Consider the following 27,468-nt stretch of genomic DNA (forward strand, 5'->3'; position numbering starts at 1 on the left):
TCCATAAACCACCCTAAGAAGTGCTTTGATAGATGAAAAATTTATGGCATGAAGTATAAGAGTCCGATATACGAATATGCATCTCACTGAAATAACTCCATTCTTTTTTTTCTTATTGTTCTATAAAAATCTGAGATCTTCAATTTTCTCTTCAAATTAAATATTCATCTCATTCCCAAATTTTTACTAGTCACAATGGGGGTAGTACAAGCCTGTAAATAAACAAATGTTTGCAGGGGAACTGAGCAGATGTCAAGTTACCGTCTTCAAACTATGCCCTACGCTTCAGTTCCTCTGGATCAGAGGGATTTTTTCATCTTGATAAATTGCAATTCAGCACCACAGTTCTGTACACAAACGGGCGATAATTACTTACATTATCGGGTTTTATTTCAATGGAGATGTTGCACGTTGTTTGACCTGCCGTGCAGGTAGTGGCTCCCAGCACAGACACAAGTTCGGTCTCCAAGTTCATGCCATCCTTCAGAAGGACAACAGCTGTTCTGTTAAAGGTCACACGCCAAAAGATCTTCACATCTTCAAAAGCCCTATAAGCAAATCAAAATAGCATACATGTAGTGAGGAAGAGCACTATTGCTCTAGGAAACATAAACCACAGAGATAATATCCATTTTATGTTATTATTCAAAACTTATCACTAGGGAATAAACTGCTTTAAGATGAAAAATTCTCTATTTTTATTTCAACTCCTTCCTCTAAAATCTGTTTAGATTACTGAAAAGTAACACAGGAAGAAAATAAAGCAATTACGGGCAGCCCCATTATTCTCAATTTTTGTTTCAGACAACACGAGATCAGCTGAATAAGAGACACCGGTGGCTGGGAAGACAGGGATGTGCCCAAGTACTTTCCTGAATACTATAGCAACCATTTGCCTGCAAAGCCAGGCAGAATTTCTTTCCGCTGAGTTTAAGGAACTTAGACTACTTGAGCGTATTTGTTTAAAGTACACATAAATATGCAACATATATATGTGCTAATTAGAAAAAAACACATAGTATCTGTGTGAGCGAAGACTTTAGCGTAGTTTTGACACTTAGGTATCTTCTTAATTGCTCATTTTAGTATTCATACCCATATTATATTACAGAGGGAGATGAGAATTTGAATTACATCTTTAGTAGTGCAAATACTTTACCTTAAGCAAAACTTTCACACTTGCTGCCTTACAGCGTAAGTCGGAAAATACTTTTGGTTTTTTTCCATTTCTGCTTTATAACAGTACAGTGACAGACCTAATCACATTCACAACTTAAAAGCCCGTTTGCCAAATTCTGGGAAGTTATTAAAGGAGCTGAAAGGCAAAGATTTATTATAAAACTCTATGATAACCTCTTCCACTAACAGTAGCTTCTGTGATTCAACGTATTCACCATCATATTACAGCATGTGGGAAGAGCACTTGAATCAGCTGTTGCCAGCACCTGTTTGGTTGCCTTGCGACAATCAGCAGCACCTCTCTGTTTTCTGAGTCTTCATCAAGTACAAGACCACTTTGTACTTCTGGAACAAATCCCAAAATGCCGTTCTGGAGATCACTTCCTATATAGGAAACAGTCCAGGAAAGTCATTAGCAAGAAAGATAAGCTTAGACTAAATTATAATTTTAATGTGGATAACTGCTAAAAAAATAAAACCCAGGTATCGACAGCATGCTGCGAAGTACCACTTGGGGATGCCACGAGAAAATTTCATAGAATCATAGAATGGTTAGACTTGGAAGAGACCCTGAAAATCATCTACTTCCAATGCCATGGGCAGGGACACAATTTCTTTAATATTTCTATTCTTAATATATACTCCATATTTATCTAGAACTTTAAATATTGGCATTTCTAAATTTTATTTTAACCAGTAGAATAAGTCTCTTTGAAAGTAAATTCCTTATGAGAGTCCTGACACCATCTATGCACATAAGCTTGTATTTTCAGCTTCATTCAGCAATCTGATTGAATTCTGCATCCCTTGACTCCAAAAGACTAAGTGTTACACGAGTCCAGAACAGTGTCAAAACCTTGCTTATAATGCCCTTAGGGGATATCACTTCAGCTATATTATTTTGTTTACCATACCCCTTAAAACATTCTTTCTAAACAGAAATGGGCATCAGTGTGCCCCTAGATGGGCTTGGGTGTTACAGGATAAAGATGAGCTTCCAAGGACAGCTTTCTTATTCATCCCACCCATAAAGTTGTTGAACCCATTCATTTTCCCAAATCGTTCCATCAGCTTCTCTCCTGCATCTTTAATTCAGTGCGTGGAACTCGGAAGCTTCAAAATACTGTGTTGTTCTCACGGGAATGTAAATAACTTCAGCAAAAGAGCAGTGGAAGAAAAAAACAAAAGGGTTAACGAGGGGAAACTAATGTCATCACAGTGTCCCATTAAATCTTGCTTCTAAAGGATTTTGCCTTCACAGGCAGTGATGGCTTTACTCTGCAATCGGGAAGGCAATCTAGTTCCGACACAGTGCATATTAAACATTGATTATATATACTGAATATTAACAGATAGTGTGTGTTTGCGTATGTGCAGGAAATATACTAAACCTGTGGTATCTTTCTATCTATACAGTTACGCGCAGACACATGTTCGACTCTTCTCCTTAACGTAAGTTGTTTCCTGATCTTTATGTACTCATGGGACTCAGGGTGTAGCTCTAGAACACGTTAATGCTCTTCTGTGGGATTCAACACCAGTTCAAATTCCATCCTGTGCCTATGCAAGTATTTCTTTGATTAATTTGCACATACGGGCAACTGGTTACTTGCACGGTGAATTCTAGGGATGGTGCACGTGAAGAGAACGTGTTTTATAAGGTCTGTTCTTGCATTCAGAATTTTGGTTGCTGCATACACTCATCCAACGGCACAGTTTAATCCTGGTTTGCAATATCTACCTTGTACTGTTAAGACTATCTAAATACGCAAAACTTCCAGTAAACGTTGGACCTTACATAAAATTTTCTCGTTTAGCCTAAACTGTTCCAACTCCCTACTTGTTTCTAAAACTTAATCTATATTGCAGTTAAACTTGGTTTATATTCAGTTGGTAAGTCGGATTGATAGATATCTAAAAGCTAAGGGAAAATTGAGCTCTGACATCTCATAGTGCACAGTGATGGAAAGAAAAATTCTTCCCTGATGTCTGTGTAAGCCCCTTCCTATCCCCCCTCCCCAGAAGCAGAGGATGACTAAACTGCAGGTATGAATTGCATAGTATCAAATACCGAAAAAAGAAACTGGTTTTTATACTTTGTAAAAACCCCGTACAAAGCAAAAGCAACAAAATGGCAAAGTAAAACAAAAAAAAGCCTGCAATGCTACTACACGTGAAAGAAAAACACCCCAGCTTAGCCTTTCCCTTAATGAAGTAAAACAGGGCAAGAACAGAGACAAGCAGCGTCTCTAAATACTTTTTGAGCCATGTTGCTAAGGGACGCATGGTGGGCTTGATGCACTAGACGCTTCCTCAGATCTGGAAAAATCAAGATTCGGTAATACAACACCCTGCTTGTTATCAAAAAGAATTCCAATCTTTACATGAAAATTGCTCTGAGTTACTGTTGCATACAGTTATTTTCTGTTATTTAATTCAGATTTATTTACTAATTTTCGGGGGGGGGGGGGGGGGAGGAATATTACCTGCAATAATTACTGTTGCAAAAGCAGCAAATCCATATTCATCCTTTCCTTCCACAATCTGAGCTCCACATTCAGGATCTGAGAGGAAAACATAAAACAATTCCTGTCCTTCAGGCTCATCATCATCAAAAATTTTTATGGACACCTTGTTTTCTCTTTCTCCATCCAGCAAAGTCACAGAGACTGACTGTTCCTCAAAATCTTCTCCTTCCATCGCCCACGTGAAGTTTGATTTTCCATAAACATTTCCAAAAGGATATGAATCTACTCCACTCTGTGCACTTATTCCCCCAAAGGTTTTAACGGTTACTGCAATATCACCAGTAAAACCCCTGGTCCTTCTGATATGAAGTATCACTGTGTTGGGGGTACTGTTATTGGCATCTTCTTCAACATAAATAAACTCTGGCCCCAAACTCAGTATTCCATGAAGAATATCATTAGTCAGGATATTAACTGTTGCAACACTGAACGCTGGATTCAAACGTGGACTCCAGTCAGGACTCACAGGTTGAACATCCAAAATTTCCACAGCGGTTAAATTTACAAAAAAAAATTCCTCCATTTCAGACACGGTGTCATCAATTATTGATATTTCTATCACAGCATTTGTCTGAAAACGTAAAAACACAACCTCTCCGTTGTAGATGGGTATAAAGTCCTCTAGTGGTTTGGCACTTCCTGGAATGGTCTGATATGTCAATTTAGTGAGATTACTTTGAAAACCAAACAATCTTTGGACATGTAGTGTGACTGCCCGAACATCTTCTTCAATTGAAACAGATCTTGAGTTAAGAGCAAATTGGAAGATCCCCATTGGCTCAATTTCAGCAATTGTAAACCCTGGCCTGAAACAGAAATGATATCAAAGCTGAGTGAGGAAGTATGAAATAGGAAAAGTGAAGCACTCAGAATAATTTCCAGCGAACAGTCAGTGATGGCTGTAAGAAAGCAAAGGAAAAAAATGCATAAAGTAGACAGAAGAAATAGCAATCACAGAAGGCCAGATGTAAAGAGCTTCCCTGAGAAATGTTTTTGGAATGATTGGGTTGAACAGCCCTCCACAGGCTTAATGCGCCCTGAGTCAGCACAGGATACAGAGCAAAGGATAAACAAAATAAGGTCTTCCTGCGAAAACAGAGACACAAAGGAAAGTCTGATGTCTTCCTATTGTGCAGGGAGATATATGGCAATACAGCCATTCTGAGTAAAACCAGTTTTAACTGTCGAACAAACTTCCCGTACCAAGGCAACAGAGTGGGGCAGACGGATGCTAGCAGACCTCCAGCTTTAGCCAGGAAGCTAGAGAAGGAAAGGAAATTATTTTAAAACTCACGCAGGGGCTTTAAATTACTAACTGTCCCCTCACAGCATTACTCATAGCCATTTCTTCCAGATCTGAGCCCTATTATCAATATAAATTTAAGTTCTACTATGTTCATATTAAATATATCACCTTCGTATTAGAAAATAAGCACAGGGACTAAGACTCTTTGCCAAAGCGTGGCTCTTACACTTATCTCTAGAACTGACCCATTATTCAGTGCTAGAGGCTACGAAACGGCACTACAATTACCAGTGATTTAGGTTAACAAGCTAGACCCTTTCCATGGCTTCGGGAGTCAAAATCTCTTTCAAAGTAATTGTCAGCTTCACCCCCTGTGGGATGCAGTCTTAAGTTTTCCAGGAAAGGTCATCCTCGTACACTCGAGGTATTTGACCCACACGCTAAACAGGTGCTCTGAGGACACCAGTCCACAGGACAGACAAGCCTAGGAGAAGGGTCAACCCCAGGAGCTGAGCCATCCAGTTCATTCCTTACTTCCTTCAGATTTGCCACAAGTAACTGTGATACGGTAAAGCCAAACCCTTCCTCCGTACGCAGTGCTACTCTATGTCCATCCTTTTTATAGCACTTTTAGCTATCAGTGAGTAAGGAAGAATGCGAAGCAAATAGTTTGAAGAATAGATAAAAACTTAGCTGAGATGATAGAAAACTACATTACGTGCAATGGTTTTGTTTCTGAGAATAAAAGGGTTTTTTATAGAAATTAGATATTTTTTGAACTTTTCTTTATTAATTTTCAATAATGCTTGTTATCTAAGATCTTCTAAATATGGATTTTAAGGGACACTAGTGAAAACTGCTAGAGCTGCTTTCATTCTCAGCTTCCTGGATAAAACTGTTGGCTTGGTTCTACATTTCCTTAACTGTCCCCATCATTCTAGACACATTCCAGGCACCTGGGATCCCGGCGATATGAAATAGACTGGAACTGGAGAAAAGCCTCAGTTCTGATCAGGTCAGATCTGCAGTACTGACACTTGTTTCCACCTGAGACAAGACACACAAATTTACCTACGGTGCCACTACGACTTGTTGTCTACCTATAACTCAACAGGGGTTTGCGTAAGGCGTATGCCTGCGTACAGGTCATAGTTCTTACAGCATCTGTGTGACTCAAAAGTATAAGTAGTGTCCTTACCTCAGGCGAGCCCCACCAGACACATTGCTGTGCGCTGCTGTTAAAGTGATGGCAAACGACTCGTGTTTATTTAGGCTCGGAGTAGCCTGAAATGAAATTACTTTACTTCGCTCATCAGAGGAAAATATGACAGTACCTGAAGGAAAAGAGCCAGAGAGAGCACAAGTCAACTAAACAGGAATCCTCTTTTACCTGGAAACGTGCTGAGATAGGGTCTTTAATCACAGCTCCGCTCCATTTAGGAAGAAGAAATCTGTATGATAAGGGTCTCTCCTACATAAAGCTGTCCTTCAGGGGCACAGCACTGCGCCTACCTCCCAGAGATGTATTTATGAAGCTTAGTTCTTTTTTGGTCATAAAATAAGCAGATAAAAATTAGAGCATACAAGTTCATTCTGATGACTTTTCATTAACAGAGGAAGCATGCAGAGGTACATATAACTTAAAGGGGGTATCATCACTTATGCAACTTTCACAGCAGTTGCCTCAGACGAGGACTTACCAAACGGAGGAGTAACATTGCCTGGCTGAGCAGAGCCAGTGACGAGGTCTGGTGGGTATCCTGAAATCCAGCTAACCGTTACAGAGCCATAAACTCCTTTTCTGGTTATGACAGCCTGGCCTGTCCCTGCGACGATGTCTGTAAGTCGTAAAACCACAGATTCAAAGCCAACCTGTGGGAACATACAGACTTTGTTACAGAAGATTGAATTGAAATGGGCAATAACATATGTGAAAGCCCACTATTTTTTTTTTTTTAATGGTCATTTTACAATAATTATGAGTGTGTATAGACGGATGTATGTGTGTGTATATATATGAGTATGTGTATATATATACACACTTCCTTCACAATTCTTCAACAGTACTTCTCAGTCTTAGATTTCTGAGAATTAGATCTCAGGGAAAAGGAACCAGTATGACTGACATTTCAGTACTGAAAACACTGAATATAGCATTCTGCGTCTGTTGTTTAAAAGAAAAACACACCAACCTGCTTTTAATGCTCGCAGGCGATAGCTGTGATATACTACATATATATACACAGGTCTAAAATAAATTATTAATTGTGAATCCAGTGAAAAATAAGTTGGTGCCACATGACATTCTTCACAAAATTATTCTTGCTAGCATGATCTACTTTTCTTTTTTATTTGACCAGCAAATTGGACAGAAAGGATAACTGGCACATTCTAAAAGCGATGATAAATGGATAGATGGTAGTAAATGATGTTTACAGAAAGACCATTTGAATTAAGTTCAATTAAAAATTAAAAGACAGAACCGTGCTTGCTTCAAGACAACTAAAATCATTTAATAAAAAGTTCAATATAATTTAAGAGATAAATACTCAGCATGTTATTATCTTTGCCTGACACACAAGGGAACCGTAGCACATGTGCCATGTCAGAACAGGCAAATTTTCTTTTCTCATTCTCACGCAAAGTAGAGAAATGAAAAATTTCCCACTCAGTGGTCAGCCAAATATACTCTCAACTGCGTTAAAACCCAGCACGACCTCCACCTCTTTCTGCACATAATACTGCATACATGCTGTTACATACTTTGGGGCAGCTGTACTTAAAGGAACAACATTGTCCAGAACTATTTGTTTTCCTTTAAGTCTCAGAACTTCCACTTCATGTAAACAAAAGCGTAAATTAATCATAATATTTATATTATTTACATTCTATAGTTGAAGAAACATTTTCAAACTGTATTAACACATTTCTGTAAGAATTTGTATTAGAGAAAAGATAATATACAGTACAACTCATAACTGGAAAAGTCCTGCCAGTCATTAACTTGGCTGCAATGATGAAAACGTCAAGCAACCAACTGAATTCTTATTGCAGATATCTTTTGCAACGAAGCGCACCTTCCTGCTGTGGTAGAAACGTCACACCGCAGCCAGTCTACTGACCTGTGAATTGGCAGCTTCCTCAGGAATAAGCAGAACAGCTGACTTTGCTTTTCCTAATATTTTAGGCACATCCTTGGCACTTCCCCTAACCAGGCTTACATTAATCAGTTCCAGAGTAAAATTCAAGCCCAGTAAAATAAATGCCTTTGAGAGAGAGAATTTAATTAAAAAGGTAGAAATTGAATTTCACTAAAAACATGATATCCACCAGTTCACAGAAGGAAGTAGCAGAACTTGCATACAAAAAGCAGTGTTTTCAAGTCAGGTGTTTTGTCGATTATGTTTCTCAAAAGTAATACAGCTAAAACATCAATATTGTGAATGTGATTTACCCGCAGCTTGTTGGAATGCGAGTTTGTAGATCAACTATTGCCATTTTAATAAATTCTATCTAACACAGTGGGCCTCAGCTTGGTTTTAATCCTTAGGACTAAAAAGATGTTAGATGGATGTAAAAGGATGTAAGTGTGCGAGTGAAAGACTGTAATAACAATAACAAAAAACCATGGAACTCGGAGAACCAAAGGTAAATGTATCTGCTGCTTCGTGAGTCAGCACTGACAGATTACTATTTACAAACCAAAAGGGAAACTTGGGAAGATATTTGCATACATACCAAAATAAAATATTGAACTGATGGTAACACAAAGCAATGACGGAAGGAAAAACTGAGTATTTGAACACGTGCATAACAGTGATTTTGCAATTATTATCTGAAAACGTGATATTCAAACCCACTCCTATTCCATAAATGGGAAATTCATAATACTAAAACTCTCTTTTCTGCTTCTTCACAGTGGATACTATTGAGAGATCGCTATCTTATCCCAGCACATTTGTATCGTGACAAATGCAAACAAGAGGTATCATAGGAGCTAAGAGGACCATACGGACCTGGTTGCTTATTGGCACTCTTTTCACTCCAAAGCTGGCACCATCTTCTACTGTGAGGTATCCCACCTCATTCTCAGGTTCAATTAGTGCTTCTTCACGATGAGACATGATACGGTACTCAACGAGCACTTCTCCAAATGCCCCGGCATGCCGAGTTACGTTAATCTGAACATACCGATCCAGGTTTCTCTCAATGAATACCGACTGCTGGTGAGGGTACAGGGCAAACACTCCGTAAGGATCATCATTGGCAAACACACTGATCCTTGAAATTCTTTTCTCTTGGTCTAAATCTGCTCCACCTTCTACTGAAATCAGCTGCACCACATAGTTTTCATCCAGTTCTGGAACATCATCAGGTAACAGGTAGATAATTATCTCAGCTGTACTCTGCTGGTCAGCAATTACAACAGATCCCTCTGTCCTAAGAAAGTCACCTGTGATGTCAGATTCACTACGTATTTCCCAGTAAACCTGAAACGAGTTTAGAAAGTGCACAAAACAAAAGAAACCAAAATTACCCACAGAGTCAGAAACTTTCATAGTCGGGATTCAGTATAGATCGGATATGGAACAGACTGGTTTTAAGTAGGTAAAATAGAAATTGATTTAGGTATGTGTAGAAAGAGGGACACAGAGAAAAGGAGGGTGTGTTTTTCCTCTAACAGTACTGTGAATTTAAAGACTTCCTTTGTATGTTTTCAGAACATTTATTTAAAACTGCGTGGAATCTCTGAACCATTTTAAAAAATTCTATTTTTACACCAAGACACGCTTGCTGTATTTCCTCTTTCCTCACATCAGAAAGGGGGGAAGAGTTCTTATTAAACACAGCAGGTGGTTTTACTAATTGAATTATTATTTTTTTAATTAAACGAATAACTGTTAAAATGCTGTCTTCTGAACAACTTAAGGTAAAGAACAATGTGAGTGATGGTTCAAAGTAGTCTGATTCTTGCCTTTAAGTATGCCCAGAAAAAAGCAAATTGTGATGATCTCAGAGACAGCTCACTATGTAAGTACGCTCTCGTCTGTTCTCCCGTCAAAAGCACAGGGGGAGAGGGAGAGAGGAAGAGAGAGCAGCTCTGCAGTACTGTTTTTCTATTGTTTTTTTTTTTTTCCTGACTAGAGAAGACTGAACCCGACTCCCCAAACCACAAGTACTAGGACTGAGCCCTTGATAAATTCAGCCTAAAAGGCAACATGTCGGGAATTAATTTGAGAAACAAGCAACTGAAAGGCACAGAAAAAAATATTCCTCTGTACATAGATACTGAGGATGATTTCAGATTATACTGTTTATTAGGGAAAAAGTGAGAATACCGTTATGTTTCCCAGAGTGCCCTGAATTCGTCTGACAAACAGTGCAATACTTTGTGGCCCTTCCGCTGCTGAGGGTTCTGTATAGTTTTTCTCAGTTAACGATTCAGGAGCAAACTGTACAATTCCATTGGGATCACCAAACTTCTGTATCTGTGAAAAAAAAAGTAAACAAACAAGCAAAACATCAGAAATTTAGATTGTGTTGTATTCTTCTTCAAATCATTGAGATTTTCACTGCTAGATGCTACAGGGCGCGTATCTAATAGTTCTTCCGAACAAATTTTCTCCTCTTAAGAAGATTCAACAGTACATTAGTAGTTAGAATTGAGTCTGAGAAGATAAAATAACCCAACCCAGCAGGCGGGACCAACAAGGTGTGAGAAGGGAGTGATACCAAGCCCATGTGCGCGCGTGCACACACACACACACACGCACACATGCACACAAAACAACGCTGTTACATGAAATCCATGGGTAACTTCCTCTTTTGCGAGAAAATCCTACAATGATACATAAATAAGTTTAAGCAGGATCTATCGAACTGGTGTCAAAATATGATGTTGCCAAAAATAAAGGAAGTTTTCAGGCTTGGATTAATAAAAGCACTGTATGTAAACAAATTCAGGCAATAACAATTATTCTCTCCACTGAGTTGAGCCTCCCTCAGCTTTACATAATTCATGAATTTTAAATGGTATTGTAAATTATAAATGGTCTAAACACATTTCAGAGAGTAAAGTAATTCTGAAATTATTTGGAAAACATATCCCATGGATACAAGACACTAAGAGACAGCAGAGAAAGTATGAATGTCCCTTTTTCAGATTTTCGGCACTATCCGAAATGGTAGTGGGGGGGCAGAGTTTTATTTCTAATGCTTTATCTGAATATTCTGCTACAAAAGCAGGAAATGCTCAGGCACCTTGGGCTAGTGTACACAAACTTTTTCTGACATTATCTGTTTGCAAACTCAGCCTTCTGGGCTAGAGCTCATCCACATCCAGCTGCGTGAATCACCAGCTGCAATAAGAATTCACGGTGAACTGACTGACAACTGAGTTGCAACACCAGTGACTACTGAGAAGCCAATTCATTGGCGTGCAGGGTGGAACATTCCGGTCCAAGGAATAAACCTGCGTCCCTGAAGAAGAAACTGTGGAGTCTGTGGAAAGAGGTGCTAATTCTATCAACACTCTACAGACCAGGAAAAAAACAAACAAACAAAGAAACAAAAAAAAAATCCAGTTTCTAGGAAAGACTTTTTTTTTTTTTTTGCAGGCGCCTTATAAATATTTCCTTAGTTGACATATCCCTAAAGTAATAATTTGTCTTTGAAAACTCCCTCTGCCTTCTCCCACAAATCTCTGCATTCCTCTTGCTCTGCATTTCTATTGCTCTGCAATAGTCAGATTTTCTCCTTTCTTTTATATAGAATAGCTGTAGCACAAGAAGACGTCAAGAAGGGATGGACAACCAACTGACTTTTAGAAATGAGGACTCAATCCATGCCCTCTTCAAAGAGAACCACAGAAATCTGTAAATAAGAAGGCCAGGTCAGGGCTTATATACGAATTTTTAGTGACAGATTCTTTGCCTTAATTTTTAAGAAGTGAAGCTGTAATAATGCACCTAAGTAGTGCAAAGGACAAAAAAGCCAAATGACAAACCATGCAATAATTATTAATTTTTAAAAGCTTTGCAGGATATATATCGATATCAACATATATCTCAGAAGAAAGAAAAGCAATAATGACTTACTATCAGTGTAACGTTGCTTGCCTTAGGATCTACTTCTGTTTCACCTTTCATAACACTCAGTCTAATAATGAAGATCTCCTGAACCTCAACTTCTTCATGAGGATAGATTTGCAGATTAATAGCTCTCAGACCTCCTTCTGCTTCTCCAAAATAGAATGATCCATTCACAGGGTCACCAATGTCACTATTCAGGGGAGATAAAACCTCTTCTGAATTGGGTCCCAAGATGTCCCAATTAATCTGTGGAAGATATTGGTTTCAGATTTAGAGTGGTGATAAACTATAGCAGCCTCCCAGGGAGAGAAATGACAGAGTACCACAAGTGACATAAAAATTCTCGTATCTGGTAACTAGCTATGTTTAAATCTTTGCTGTTAATACGGAATGCGATATGTTCATAATTAATTCTGTGCTGGAAAATATATAAACCTTTGGAAAAATAAACATGACAAATTACAAATGAAAATTTTGAAGTGTCAGTTAGCCACAATGCCAGTCTATGAAATTCTATGTATTAGTAACAGAAAAGAAGAGAAACTGAGAGTTCTTTAGCATGTAACAGTAAACACACGGGCTGGTTTCTACTTCTCCCCCTTCAGTGATCTATTTTGCAAAGCTCCGCAAATGAGTACTCATGACCAAAACCATTCCCTGTCAAGTGTGACATCAAGACAGAAAATGACAGATATTTTCTTAAGAGTCTGCAATAAATGTTTTTAATCCCTCAAATGATTATTTGTACCGCTTCAGCCTGATTACAAGCTAGACTATTTTCAAATTTTTCCACAAATCAGATTGCTTTTGAGGAGATCATATTCAGCACTTTAAAGTTATGACTTTGGCCATTTTAATTGTTTTTCAGTTTTCTCAAACGACTTCTAGAAAAAATCAAAGACCGGGACAATTTTTATATGGGGAGACGAGGAGCTGATGGCCTTTACTGCCAATCTTCACTTGCCAAGACTGTGAAAGGCCTATTTTGGTTCAGATTTATAACTTCACTTTGCCAGTGGTCTGTACAGAGTAATAAAAAATAAATCTAGAAATCTCACAGTAAACAATTTACCGAAAAAATTTTGCCCAGCTTTAGGAAGTAATTCAACTGAATTAAATTAAATTACTAGTGGTCCATCAAATTAACCCTATTTTTGATGGAATTATGAGCTAGTTCAAAACAAAGTACCCAAGACCCTAATAAAAGAACGAAAGCAGGAGGAGAAAGAGAAGATTAAAAGGATAACATTTTCTGTTATACTGCAACTATATGCAATTCATGTTTAATAAAAAAACACAATTATCTTATTGGAAATCAGTCACAAAGAATCTCTTGAAGGAAAATGCAGGAGCTTTTTGACCTAGTCAGTGGAAAGCATTCAGCCTCTGATAGCCAGGGCCCACCTGTGTCTCCCCTAACAATCTTCCAGTCCTTTCCAGCACCAAAGACACTGCCGTGGGTGCATCAGGATTGGGAAGAATAATTCGAGTTTGATTGAGAAACCGGACGATGCCCTGGGGGGAGTCACTTTTAGCAATAGTGACCTGGCTCACGAGTTGGAGCCCAAGGACTGCTCCACCAGTGGCTCCTGTCAGCTGGATTTCAAATTGCTCTGCAAATTCACTGCATGGAAAAAGAAAAAGAGATTCTGAGGTATCTGAGGGAAAAAAAAAATAAAATTAAAACTGTACTTAGTAATTCAGTCATGCATCCAACTGGGTTTGTTCAAAGGTATACAGAAGTCAGCTCCGTAACCACACAGTAGGACATGCCTCCCATTTGCATAGAATGGGGATACCTGAAATAAAAATAATGTTCTATTTTTCTAGTCATGTTAAATTTTAAAAAATATAGGCAAAATATTGTATCATTCACAGAAGTACTATTAACACCCAATATTTCTGGTAATCTAATTAAAAAATGTATTTGTTTTGCATAAATTTGAACATGAACCATGAAACTTTAATGATAGCGTCTTTTTTTCCCTTTTAAATTTAGGTGATTTTTCAGCACTGCGGAATATTTTTTGTTCAATTTCAATTCTACACACAGGCATACTGCACATGCTAAAAAGGGATTTCTCCCAGAAGCAAATTAGTAAATAAATAACTGAAAAATTTTTTACCTTTCTTCATCATCTATAATAGAGATATAAATAAAACTCTGGTTCTGGCCATGATAAAAAATGACAGAATTGTTATGAATGACATAGTCAACACCATCGGGAAATGCAGAAATACTTCGAGAAAGAAAGTCAGCGGTTACATAGCCATAAGTTCCATGCTTTCTCACAACAGGAATCATGATTAATCCAGCATCCTCTTCCACTGCAAGAATAATTGAGAAAAAGTTATCACAGATATTTTATTTCAAAAATTTATGCCTTAGCCACAGAAATATCTTCTAAAGCACATTGAAAACTTAAAGTAAACTTACCCTGTAGACGGATATACTGTGGATCAAATTCTATGATGCCTTCTGCATTGTCACTTTTTGCTATAGTGACTTGTACTGTGGAGATATTTCCTATCATTGGAGGTTGATCCACCTGCAGACCATTTTCTTTTACAGTAAAATCAAATCCACTTGCAAGAACATAAAAAAGAAAATTACATACAAAATTCTTGTGAAAGCGTTGATGCATGTATGACAATTTGTCAATTACTACAAAGGCTTTTATATTCTGACAGTTATCACTGAAGACTTTTTGGTCACACTTTTTCAAACTATTATTAATGCAAAAATAGTAGTTTATTCATAGAAATGTGTATCTTTAATTTTTTCTTTCTCATTTTATCTTCTTATTTGAATTTCATGCAACTTGACAACTTGTATGTAATGTATGGACTTTTAGTTTTAATAATCTTAATCAGCAAAATCTTTATACTCATGTTAAAAGGGTTCCCCATACACCCAATTTCTATTATGTTTACTATTATAGCTGTCTTAGAAAATTTTACAGTAAAACAGATGAAAACCAGTGGTTACTTTACGCAGGTAGACCAGATTCCAAATATGGTTTCTTCTTCTGATTATAATCAGTCAATTGGGAATTTTATCTTTACCTTCCTTGGAGTTCCACTTTGGTAATCGTCACTGAAAAGTCTTCAGGACCTTCAGGAAAGTCATCATCATGAATTTCAACCAAAATCATTTTACTCTCCTCATGTGGTTCAAACAACAAGTCCCTTACTGTGAGAGTGAAATCAATTCCCTCCTCTGCAGTCCCATTTATTATCTGAAAGCAAAGACGCACTTTGCCATAGGATCCCCTGGAACGCACAATAGTGATGTTAACCTGAGGGAAAGAGGACATTTTCTTTAAAAAATGGCTGTTACATTTGCCTCTAGGAGACTGTTCTAAAGGCATCTTTTCAACAGTTCTGCCAGGTAACAACAATTTGCCTTAGTAAGTACAGAGTACACGTAACTTAGCAGATGGCCTTCTTTCTCAGAGTTTTAAAAAACTCCAAAAGCCTCAGACAGCCATTCTGGAGACTGTGCTACGGTAAGTGTAAAATAAATCTTTGATCTATTTGTTTCTGAAGTGAAGCGTAACTCTAGCAACAATATTGGCATCTATCAATATTTTACATAAGAAGGAATTTTAATCTAATACCCATTTTTCTTCTTCTGTTGTTTGCAATAGTTCCCGTGAAAATGTAAACTCTCCATATGGAAAATCACTGGCGGCCATGGTAATATTTGCTGTGCTGCTAGATTCATTTATGAGTGCCCCATCACTGATTCCAGTCAGTTGAAACTGGTAGTAATGCTTCTCCTCTGGACGGTTGTCATCTACCGCCTAGGGAGAAGAACCAATGAAAGGTAAAAGGATTTAAACCATTTCCAGGGAGAGAGGTATAATTTATTTCTAACCAAGATGCTAACTAAATAAAAGGAAGTACTTGAAATAGCGACTGGTGTAAAATCTCTCACATACCTGTATTAGAACCACTGCTGCAGACTGTCTGTCTCGCATCGTCAAGGTCCCCGCGGTCTCAATAAATTCTGTGTGATGAGGAGGTGTTATATTCCAATATATCACGATCTCACCAAAAATCCCTGGGCCACGTATCAGGCTGCAGGTAAGAACGTAAACACAGATTTTATTTCCTACCTTTAATATTTAATATCCAATCCAGAGACAGAAAAGATATCATATTATTGTGGATGAAAGAAATGTTATCAGCACCGCGGAGACTGAGTTTTAATGTCCTAAGTCACTACTAAGATCTTTACAATCCCCTCTTCAGAGCAATAACATTTCTGCAGTTTTATTTTATTTCCCTCTGTTGGGAGGAATCTTGAGCTGTATTTTTCCTGAGAGGTCTTTAAAGTTTCTTTGCCTGTATAGCCCAAAGGTGGGGGCTAAAAAACTGAGCTCTCTTGGTTCCATTCTGCTTTTCCGGAGACGGATACGCAAAACAGAAGGGAAATGGAACTTAAGGCTAATGCCCAAAGGCAATTTGGTTTTTAAGGCAGAAGGACACTAGGATACTATGAGATGACCTGAGAAATGTTCTGTCTTCTACTTGTCTAAAAACCTAGAGCTTAATCCTATTCATGGCATCAGTCTTGGTGAACTAAGTCAGGCAAAAATTTGTCCATACCTAACGTGATCTACTACGTGATCTACAGCTACCGCTGCACAAAGCATAGCTTTGTCTTTTGTGCATCTCAGGGCAGCAGGAGAAGCTGTTCTGTTGTTTGGATTCCCCGGTTCACCAAAGGAAAGTGTCGTAATCTTTTTTTTCCAATAGTCTTAGAAGGTATGGTAACATCTCCATTCTTCATTCTGTTTTCAGTTGACTGAATGCAGTGAAATAATTGCATCTTGTTTCAACTAAAAACCCTGCTCCCACTTTGGTTATGCTAGCCATCATAGAAATATACCGAAATACAGTGCAGGCATCAAGCCTGAACTGAATCCTGAAAAGCACAAAGCACCTTCAAGCGTCGTTGACTCCCTTCCCCCCTTCCTTTGATTAGAATCCTCTTTCCTTTAATGCATCAATGTTACCAACAATTTGAAGACTGAGAGGAATATTGGGAGCTCCCCAGTAATACTGAAAAGACACATATGTAGTATATTCTGCCCTTCTTTAAAAACAAGCATTTAACTTTAAAAACAGTTCTGATTTTAGGAGCGATAACGAAATGCAGCACTCAAGAAATTCTTGCCAAGTGTGGAGTCTCATAGCTTTTGAAACTGATCTGTTGTTCTTCCTTTGGAAAAACGAGTGATGTACCCACCTAATGAGAGCGGTTCCGTTATAATTTCCTGAAGGCTCTCCAATCAGAATATGCCTGGAGGAACGGGCTATCCCAACCACCCCAGAAGCTCCTTCATCGCCCACAATAATGATGGTTGCCACACCTATGAAGAGAAAAAGCTTCCCATGGTAAATGAAAGCTAACTGATAAGCTGACTCTTGTGACATGAGTGGTTAAGAACCAGCTCCCCAGAGAGCCCACGGAATCCCCATCCTCAGAGAAATTCAGAATTTGAGCAGGCAAGGCACTCAGCAATCTGATCCAATGGTGAAGTCTCCTGTTCCTTGAGCAGGGTTTTCAACTAGATGACTGCCCTGGATGGTCCCTTAATAACAAAGTTATTCTATGATTCTTACAGGTCTGAACCTGGTTTTGGATTTTGCTTCTCTTTGTTAAAGAATTCTTTATGGACAATGTTAAATATCTGAACACAAAAGTCTACAGCAACAATTAATTTAGAATTAAAAATTATGATCTAAAATTCTCTTTGATGTCTTCAGACCAAGAAACGACTTGGGGGAAAAGACTGACGGTCAAACTGTTACCAACTAGCTGCTCACAAAATATATACGCACTGCAGACTAAAATAGTATGAACAGACTTACTAGAATTCTTACATGAAATGTCTCAAAATAGAATGTAATGAATTAATTCTTTACCGTTCACAGGGGATATCTCTGCATCACCAGCAGAGACGAGCTGAATGGTAAATGTTTCGTTCCCCTCCAGTAGTCCATCTTGTACCGCATGTAAGACAATCAACTTCTGGGATTCAGTCTGCATCACATAAAGACCAGAAGATAAATATATATATACACACACACAAACATTAAGCAAAACTAAACAAAGTGTGGTATTATAAAAAATGCCTTTTCCTTTAACAAATCAAGTGTTAAGCATGCATATGCTTGATATGTTCTGTAATATTTTTTAAATATGACATTTCTGATCTGGCTGAATGTTTTCTCACAGTTTAGTAAACAGTAAAAACTGTCTCTCAAACTTTGTGTGCCACCGCAAAAATACCCTGGCTATTTTCAACTGAATAACAGTTTTCAACTGAATAACAGTTGAAATTACTTTGAAATTGTACTCACATAGAAGTTTTCAACTTAGAGGAACCTTTCTACACAAAATCTTTTCCATCAGAAAGTGCATATTCAATAGAATACATACATTATAAGGATTAACATTATTAAGATTAGATCTATTAAGTCATAGCAAATTTCTGTCTAATCCCCATTTTTGTCAGTGGGTAGTAGCAAATGCTTAAAATAAGAATATAGGAAAAAAGTAAGTAGGTACACATTGTACATGTATGAATATATAAGAACTTCTGGAAGTAACAACAATGTCCAAGCTGATCAGTAAAGATAGCAAAATGATAGCAAACTTTGCCAAATACCAAAAAAGCTGTTTTCTAGCTGGTTAAAAGAAACAACCGGTATGTCTATTTGTTCAGACTAAAATACTCTTGTACAGGCAGAATAGATTATGCTTTATGTTAAAACACTTTTCTTCATTAAATATTTTGAGTAGACCATAAAAGACCAGTAGTAAGATAACAATAGATTGACAAAATCCCCTCTTTCAGCTCCTACTTCAGACTTTTAACCTACCATGAAACACAAATCAAATAACACTGTCCAGTTTGAAAGTCACTAAGGTGGTTTTTTATTCATTTTTTAAAATTCGCAATTTTGGAGCATTCATTTATCCTTCTCACCCTTTCAATATCAATTTTCCCTTTCAGGTGGCTGATACGGCAATGCCATAAATGTTTCTGTAATCATTCTTCACACTGAGGACATTTTTTTCCTCTTTCTTAATCATAAAAACAACTCAGATTCAAAGAGCCTATCTTCCTGATGATTACATTATGCTGCCTTAAAAAAAAGCATGTCAGCTTTGTTTTTCTGTTTGAAAAAACACTGCGTACTGCTATCCCCAGGGTTCAAACCGGTGTTTTCTTAGTGTTATAACATTTAGTAAGCCCCTACTTTTCTAAATACTTAACAACAACCATGCAAACACACATGAGAAGAAGAAGATATTTATAAACCTAATAGTAAATAACTTATTGCAATATCAGAAATACCTCGTTGAAGTGAAGGGTGCCATTCAGAGGGGTCAGATCGTATCTAGCTGCTTCCTCAAGAATCCACAGCACTTTAACTGCTCCTCGTCCTCCTTGGCTTCGACTCACAGTGAGCGACACAACTGCAGCAGGGTCATCGGGTGCCTGAGGTTCCTTCACTGTCACCTGATGAAGAAAGAGGATGAGGAAGAAGGAGAGGCTGTAGCAAAAGTCATCATTACCGACTTGAGATAAACAACAAAAAACGTTATCAATGACAATGTAAAATAAGCAAGAGTGAAAATCAACAGGAAGGTAACAGACGTAAGGAATGTGTTGAATTCTGCTAGCAAAGATTAGTCACTCGTGTTATTTTTGTATGCCCTATGATTCAAAAAAATTACAGACAGTGAGTCAGAAGCAGGCACAGCACCAGCACCAGCAAAATGGAGAGCAGAAGAATCACTCACTGACAAGAACTAAGATATGTTTCATCATTTCTTCCCAAACTTTACTTTCAGTAATGCAGATTATTACAAAAGCATTTGAATAGTCAACAGACTACCAAAAATCCTACCTGGAATGTCCCGAATTGTCAGTATACTGCATTAAATTGATTTTGTCATGCAGAAACCTACATCTGTGCAGCAGCACTTTCTGAGTTATTTCCATCCCACACAGCTAGATGAAGACAAGCACTAATACGCCTTTCAATGAAGTCACATCTTTCACTGCAATGAAGGCTTACCAAAATTGGCTATGTGTTAGTGACACAAACTCATTATCCAGCTTTGGCAGAAAAGAGTGCAATCCAAATCAAACTCACGTTCTTTTCTTCAAACCCAAATACTCCAACAGGGGAATCATTTGGTGGAATAGCAACAGTTACGACGGTGTCATCCCCAAGTCTTGCACCACCTGTTACCCTCACCAGGGCAATCTTGAAGATCTCAAGGAATTCAACTTCATTGTCATCTAGGATTGTAATTTCTATTTCTCCTGTGGCCTGCAGAAATTAAAAATGAAAAAAAAAAAAAGAGAAACAAAGTTTCATTTATAATATTCTGTGAATTGTTCAAAAAACCTGAAATTTAAAATAGATAAATTTTATCTAATAATAGATAAACACACACTGTTCAGCTGTGCTTGTTGCTTATCGCATTTGTGTGTTATATAATAAGATAACAAAGTTTCAAGAGTGCTTTTTAAGTCTCTCAATGTAAATCTTTTATGTTAAAACCAGCACACTGCTCGGTCTCAGTAGAAAGTGCAGGTAGACAACATTGTACTTAGGCCAAAATTCTGCTCACAAAGTACATCCTTCAATTTGTCAAAGACCAGTCCTGTTCACTTGAAATCAAAACCTCTCGTGTACACTAAGTATTGTAAGGGGCAGCACGAAATTTAAAAGAATATGTAGAACACAGCTAAGAAAACATACAGGCTTATTCTGAGAATTTATAGAGAAGACAGTTTATGTGGCAAATTTTCAGTGTAACAGGCTGTATTATTAGAAATTCCGTCTTCACATGTGGAGGTACCAAAGGCATACAACACTACTTGGTCAATGCTGATGAACATTCTTATTTTCCATGTTGAAGAACTGAAGTCGGGAGCATCGTTCACATACGTAAAGCCATAAATAAAATGTTTTCAATGAAAAGATGCAAATTCTGCTGGAAGAAAATATGAGAAACGCTTAAACCGGTAACCCAGAGACACTTAAACTTTCAGCGAGAGCATACCTGCCCATCTGCAAATGTCAGGTTTCCAAATGACGGTGTGAAGTCTTCAAAGCTAGCGGTTGAATGAATGGCTTCCCAATACAGCGTTGCTGACCCAAACCTCCCAGCCTGTCGAACAACTGGAAGTTTCAGTGTATTCTGTGGTGGTGGTACCTCGTAACCAGTAACAGCTCCAGTTATATCCTGTAAATTCAACAAGAGACTGCTGAGTGTAACAGCAAGGGGTTTTATTTTTGCACGTTGACTTGCAGGTAAAAATAAACTAAGAAATAAATAATGTCCTGTACATTGGTCTGAATCTAGCACTGACCTTGCTCTGAGCAACAGTCTGGATTAGATGACCTTTCGGAAAATTCTATGACACCATTTTTAGCACTTCCACCTCCCCAATACATTTCATATATTACTTGTGAAGAACCTTTTAAGAAGAAATTGTTTGTCTAGTACCTGGCCTTTTTATCCAGAACAATTTAATGTCATAAAGCCTGTTAGAACACTATCAAAACTGGTCTGAAAACGCAGACTCTCCTGCTGGAATGCTACTTTAAATATTTTTCAATCAATCAGATTTACTTACCTTTGTAACATTGAAACTAAATACTCCTCTGGCATCATCATTTTCTTCAATTGTTATTTCAGCTATTTCTAACCCAAGCCTCTTCACGCTTGGCTGACCTCCAGTGGGAGAATCGACCAGTTGCACATCAGTAATATTGATTATAAATCCTTCCTGTAATTCTGGAACGTTGTCCTGCGAAAAATATTTTTAAATGTCACTTTTTAAATAAAGCAGTGTAAGTTATAACACATGCAGGAAGCTGACCACTTGTAGGTCTACTGTTCAGTCTTCTCAGCACTTGGGACCGTACCACCAATCCCTCTCTTCACACCATACGAAAGGTGAAAGAGACTGAGCTTTAGAAACTGAAGTTGGCAGTCAGATTCCAGATCTGTAAGAACGGTGGAAGGTATTGCTGGCTGTCACTTGTTTCTCCTATAGATAAGAAAGGTGGCTAGATTTCAGAAACCAAGCCAGAACTTGAAAAGCAATGCCTCCATTCCTAATATATTTAAAGAATGTACAAATTTTTGGTGGAAAATTAACATTTCCTGAACTACAGAGCAAATCTATTCAGAGGCACATAAAGTACAATAAATCCTCTGTAAAAACCTGCAACAAGTTGAAAAACCAGCAAGCACCTAAGAGATATATAACTTTTTCCTTTGTCATTATTATGCGTTAATTTTGCGACTACGGCATAACAGAGAATTTGTTTCTTTCTCAGTGATGAGTACTCAAGTTCTTTTGAAAGAGACGGCTGCAATTCTTACTAATATAGCTGACGAGGCAAGAATCCCACCGTGGCCATTTCTAGAACGCTAACTACTACCTCTGGTGGAGAAACAGTACCCTTTTCCCTTTTCTTAAAGTACATTATTAGCTAAAGTTGTCGTTAGAGTACTCACAGGCAAAATAATGACTATGACAGAAGTTATCGTTGCGTTCTCTGCCATAACGATTGTCTTCTTTTCCAGTATATAATCCTCATTCTCTGTTGCTCGGTTGGAGAGGGGGAGTTCAAAGTTCGGCGCGGCGCTCAGCTGAACTGCAATCTCTCCGACAAACCCTTGTTCTCGAGCAATTTGTAAAGTAAGAGTAGTTGAATTCACTCGCCCTATAACAAGGCAGGGGAAAAAAAATCAAGGCATGACTGTTTTAAGCCTTGCCCTGCTTGATTTTCAGCTCACCCAATTGTACCGGAGCTGCTTACTAGAGCTCACTTCAGTTCTGCATAGAAACACAACAACAATTGGATAATTCAACAACTGGAGCAAATGAGCACATACAAGTGGTGTGAACACACACAAACAGCATTTTAAAACTAGATCTAGAGGAAGAATAAAATGCGGAATATTTACAGTTTTAAATGTTTGCTACACGAATTGTTACTTCAACACTTTATTTTCCTGCAAATCTCCCATCTCGCTAATTGGCCGGGCTGTTACATGCCGGGGAGACCGCTATTGATTCCAGTGCAGAAAGCAGCACTGGAGGCGGTCACTCTGGCTGTAAATTTCACGTTTCCTTAACTCAAATGTTGCACAAAATGAGATACACTTCTATCGGTCAGGCTCAGGTTCCTTTTGGGAAAGCAGATTTGCAATTTTTTCCAATAAACCACGAAACACAGAATTTGGCTAAAAGTGCTGTGTTCATGACTAGAGAAAGAGAAACAGGTAAAAAGCAACAGACTTTGTACTTCAGACTAGTTTCTGTTACTTGTATTAACTAGGTACTACTTCACAGTTAGCACCTGCATATAACTCATTTAAAATACAACATTTAGAGATTGGAAGAGAAAACTGTGCAACAAATGAAACCTAAGAACGTGCCTGGAGTCCTAACTTCAAAGTGTAAAAGTTTACAAAGGGCGGAACCAACAGAATCCCTTCACAATACACTCAGCTGCTAAAAAAGGGACAACACTCATTCACGTTAAATTAGAACTGGTGAGGAGGTTTCACCCACAATAATATTCTGATGGAAAAATGTATTTTTCATAAATTCTATTTGTTAATAGTAAATTGCCCGGAAATTTCAGCTGGGCTTTTGAAGTATGAATAGCTCATCAGGCAGCTGCTGGAGAACCACCAGGTCCCATGAGATACCGCCAGAGCCACCAGCTGCCTGTCTCCCTGGGCCAGGACACCGCGGCAGTCCTCCTCTGGCTGACCACCCGGCAAACCCTTCGCAATCTCACTTGATGCCCGGAAGGAAAACTTGACGTAACCCAATCAATCAAACACGCCACCAGCAAGCAGAAAAAAAACCCGATTCAGTTTTCTTGAAACGGAATTCACTCTTGCTTCCTTCCCTCCCCTATCATACAGAACAAACGAGCTTCCCTTTTTGGCCCAATTCATGAGGAAAATCCTTCTATGGAAATGATTTTAAACAATATATTAACCCCCTTGAATGGGCAAGTTCGGCTTTTTGTCTAAATAGAAGTATCTTATGTATTAGTGATTTGCAACACAAGATGCCAAGATTTTAATAATTTACCCCCTAAACAAAAATGACTGTTGATATATGCAATGTGAAATACAGCATAAAATGTATGTAACGAAATAGCATAGTTACATATTTTAAAGGATGTTATTGCTACCAATTTTTATAGAAAAATGCTGATATGTATAAATAATGTATATATTATATAATATATATATTTTATATATATAACCAATGCTATAGCGCCAACAAAGCTGATTTTCAAAAAACCATATATTTTTTCCTAAGAATCAAGAAACAGACTTACCTTCTGGCTCTGTGACTTTAACAAAGAGAGAGTCCATATGCCACCCGATCACACCATGTGGAGAGTCACTGGGTAAAATGGTCAGCACAGCTCTTGCCCTTTTGGGATCGATGACAGCTCCTTTGGTGGTATCCTGAACACCCACAGTGGTAACATGGGTGAGTGTGATTTCCACCGTCTCTGAAAGCTCTGCAACACTGTCTGCGAGGATTGTCAGGGTGATTGTGGACAGGGCCTGACCTTCTGCAAATGTAATCTAAAGTTTTACAGGGAGGGAAAAAAAAAAAAAGGTTAAATTTCTCAATGATGTTATGCCAACTGTTTTATTCTATAAAACTCTGTCCATTCAAAAAAAAAATATATATATACACACATGATATATATATCATAGAATCAAAATACCAGGTTAGAAGGGACCTCAAGGTCCAGACCTTCTTGGCACTGTCTGGACAAGATGGCCCAGCACCCTGTCCAGCTGAATCTTAAGTTCTTAAGTGTCCAATGATGGGAAATCCACCTCTTCCCTGGGGAGATTATTCCAATGGCTGATTGTTCGCACTGTGAAAAAACTTCCTCTTGTGTCAACTCGGAATCTCCCCAGGAGTAACTTGTACCCATTACCCCTCGTCTTTTCCTTGTAAAAAGGGCATCTCCATCTTCTTTGTAGCCACCCTTTAAATAGAGGAACATGGTGATAAGTTCTTCCCTAAGCCTTCTTTTCTCGAGGATGAAACAACCCGATTCTCTCAGACTTCCCACATACGGCAGGCTTCCCAGTCCTTTGATCATGTTGGTGGTCCTTCTCTGGACCCTCTCCAGCCTGTCCACATCTTTTTTTGTATAGTGGGCACCAAAACTGAACACAGGTGTGGCCTCACAAGCACTGAGTAGAGTGGGATAATGACTTCTTCATCTCTGCTGGAGATGCCCTTGTTGATGCAGCCCAGAATCCTGTTGGCTTTCTTTGCCACAGCAGCACACTGTTCACTCATCTTGAGCTTGTTGTCCACCAGGACCCCCAGGTCACTCTCCGGGGAGCTGCTGCCCAGCGGGGTAGATCCCAGCCTGTGCTGCACTCCTGGATTATGTTTTCCCAGATGCAAGACCTTACACTTGTCCTGGTTGAACTGCATAAGGTTCTTGTTAGCCCACCCTTCCAACCTATCCAGGTCTTCCTGCAGGGTAGCTCTCCCTTCCGAAGTGTCCACCTCCCCACACAGTTTGGTGTCACCAGCAAGCTTAGTCAGGGTACACTTGTTCCCAGCACCCAGTTCACTTATGAAGACATTAAACAGAGTTGGTCCCAATATTGAGGATTTTTTTTTTAAGATAAAGTGATTGAGAAATGTTTTGTCTATCTATATTCTTATTTTTACATTCAAAGGGCTGGCCACTTGATGAGGTCTCTCTCAACGAGGAAAATGTGTCTATAAACACTTAGGCTACACCTACGCTGAAGGATAAACAGAAAGTTCCAGTGAACAACATTATACCTTTACCTTTCTGTCTCTTCCTACCTACAATCGTATGCAGGGAAATCATGTAGCATCCATCTGGAGTGCTCAAGGAGTACTTTAATGATTTCAGTACGGTTGTTTTGGCATCCCTGATTTCATCTCTGTTGATTTTTCTCTAAATTTTTTAGCTTACTTCAGACCCATTATTTCCAGGTGTAAAGTTTATTTCCACAGTCTTTTGGCCCTTTCTTACTTCAGCTGTGGCTTGTGCTACACCTCCACAGCCTCAAAGCCCACAGAGCTTTGTGTCTTCTGCAGACGGCCACCAGGTGGAGACCATCGACTTAAAGAACCTGGTGTCTGTCGGTCCGAAGGCATACCAAGAGCTTTGGCTAGCAGGAAATACTGGATTTTAACAAGGCTAAAGAGCCTCATAAACAGAGAAAACTGGGACTTGTGTTATCCTCCTGCGCCACTGAAGCTCTCAGTTGTATTGACAAGGTCAGGACAAAGAGCAAACACTCCCAGATTCCCACCCGTGCAAAAGATTTGACACAGTCGCTAGATCTCACAGCAGGGAGAAAGAAAGATGGGAACAAGAGACTACAGATACGCATCTCTAGTGCCTGGACAGCGTTGCAGTGTCTGGTTCTAGAAGAGCGAGCGTGATGCTGTGGTATTATGTACCAGCCAGAAGTGCAAACTGCCAGAACCGCAGGAAAGGACCGGGAAGCAGGAATTAACACAAGAGTGGGGCAACCTCACACGTATCTTTCTCCCTCAGTACCTCCGCGCCTATTGTCTGAGACAACACAGTCAGCGCTTCCCTAATATCAGTGATGTTATTACGTACCATTCCTGAAGCTGGAAACACATCACTTATGCTCCCATTAGCGATCCACTCTACTGTAACTCGTCCATATGCTCCTATTAAACGTTCAATATTCAAGGTGATTAAGCTGTCCTGTTCCATTTCTTCGACTTGCTTAAACAAAGAACTCTGGAAAATATAAAGTAGCAGAACCATAACATCAATTTCTTATAAATAAAAGTTTTTTTAGGGATCTTGGTATTCAGTGGGGACCACTGACGTTGAGCAACAATAAATTAATCTACTATTAAGTAGCTAATTACATGTTCATTGATTAAATTTACATGTCCTAATTTTCAGAGGCATGTAATACTCCTGGGTTTCATAGACAAAAGAATTTAAAATGTCAGTTAAAAGTTAAAAGCCTCAATGGTTTTGTTTGGATGTTTTGTTGGTGTTTTTTCTTAGCGTAGTATTTTATGCCCAAACCGTATGAAGCAGATAACAAGTGGACCTTCAAGAGAGACATATTTTTACTGTTGTTACTTCACTGTTACTCCTCACACAAGTTCAGATGAATGTTTCCTTTCAGTAAGAACTCTTTTGTGTTTTGTATCTTCAGTATGCATTTACTATATACCTGTCTAGATAACTTCTACAGTGTTGGATGATTTAAGAATTAACCACTCCAAATAATGCCTTCAGTCTGACATTTTTTCCAAAGAAATTATTTTCTTCT

The 27,468-nt window shown here is 38.5% G+C and overlaps 1 protein-coding gene across 1 annotated transcript in view; it reads right to left on the minus strand.

Moving 5' to 3' along the window:
* The window catches only part of ADGRV1 (adhesion G protein-coupled receptor V1), a gene marked incomplete at its 5' end in the record, with an annotated part of 274,932 nt that overhangs the window by 168,929 nt on the left and 78,535 nt on the right, over positions 1-27,468 (minus strand). The window contains 24 exons of the mRNA XM_082496974.1: positions 377-548; positions 1,446-1,563; positions 3,666-4,513; positions 6,152-6,287; positions 6,654-6,825; positions 8,076-8,219; positions 8,970-9,443; positions 10,293-10,442; positions 12,051-12,290; positions 13,449-13,668; positions 14,171-14,372; positions 14,482-14,630; positions 15,111-15,343; positions 15,665-15,850; positions 15,989-16,127; positions 17,302-17,425; positions 17,982-18,099; positions 19,421-19,585; positions 20,226-20,405; positions 21,145-21,327; positions 21,722-21,895; positions 22,612-22,820; positions 24,462-24,717; positions 26,772-26,918. Of these exons, the coding sequence (XP_082353100.1) occupies positions 377-548; positions 1,446-1,563; positions 3,666-4,513; positions 6,152-6,287; positions 6,654-6,825; positions 8,076-8,219; positions 8,970-9,443; positions 10,293-10,442; positions 12,051-12,290; positions 13,449-13,668; positions 14,171-14,372; positions 14,482-14,630; positions 15,111-15,343; positions 15,665-15,850; positions 15,989-16,127; positions 17,302-17,425; positions 17,982-18,099; positions 19,421-19,585; positions 20,226-20,405; positions 21,145-21,327; positions 21,722-21,895; positions 22,612-22,820; positions 24,462-24,717; positions 26,772-26,918 (5,139 nt within the window). The remainder of the gene's footprint in view (positions 1-376; positions 549-1,445; positions 1,564-3,665; positions 4,514-6,151; positions 6,288-6,653; positions 6,826-8,075; positions 8,220-8,969; positions 9,444-10,292; positions 10,443-12,050; positions 12,291-13,448; positions 13,669-14,170; positions 14,373-14,481; positions 14,631-15,110; positions 15,344-15,664; positions 15,851-15,988; positions 16,128-17,301; positions 17,426-17,981; positions 18,100-19,420; positions 19,586-20,225; positions 20,406-21,144; positions 21,328-21,721; positions 21,896-22,611; positions 22,821-24,461; positions 24,718-26,771; positions 26,919-27,468) is intronic.

This window comes from Vanellus vanellus, assembly GCF_965231255.1.
Source record: "Vanellus vanellus genome assembly, chromosome: Z".
NCBI lineage: Eukaryota > Metazoa > Chordata > Aves > Charadriiformes > Charadriidae > Vanellus > Vanellus vanellus.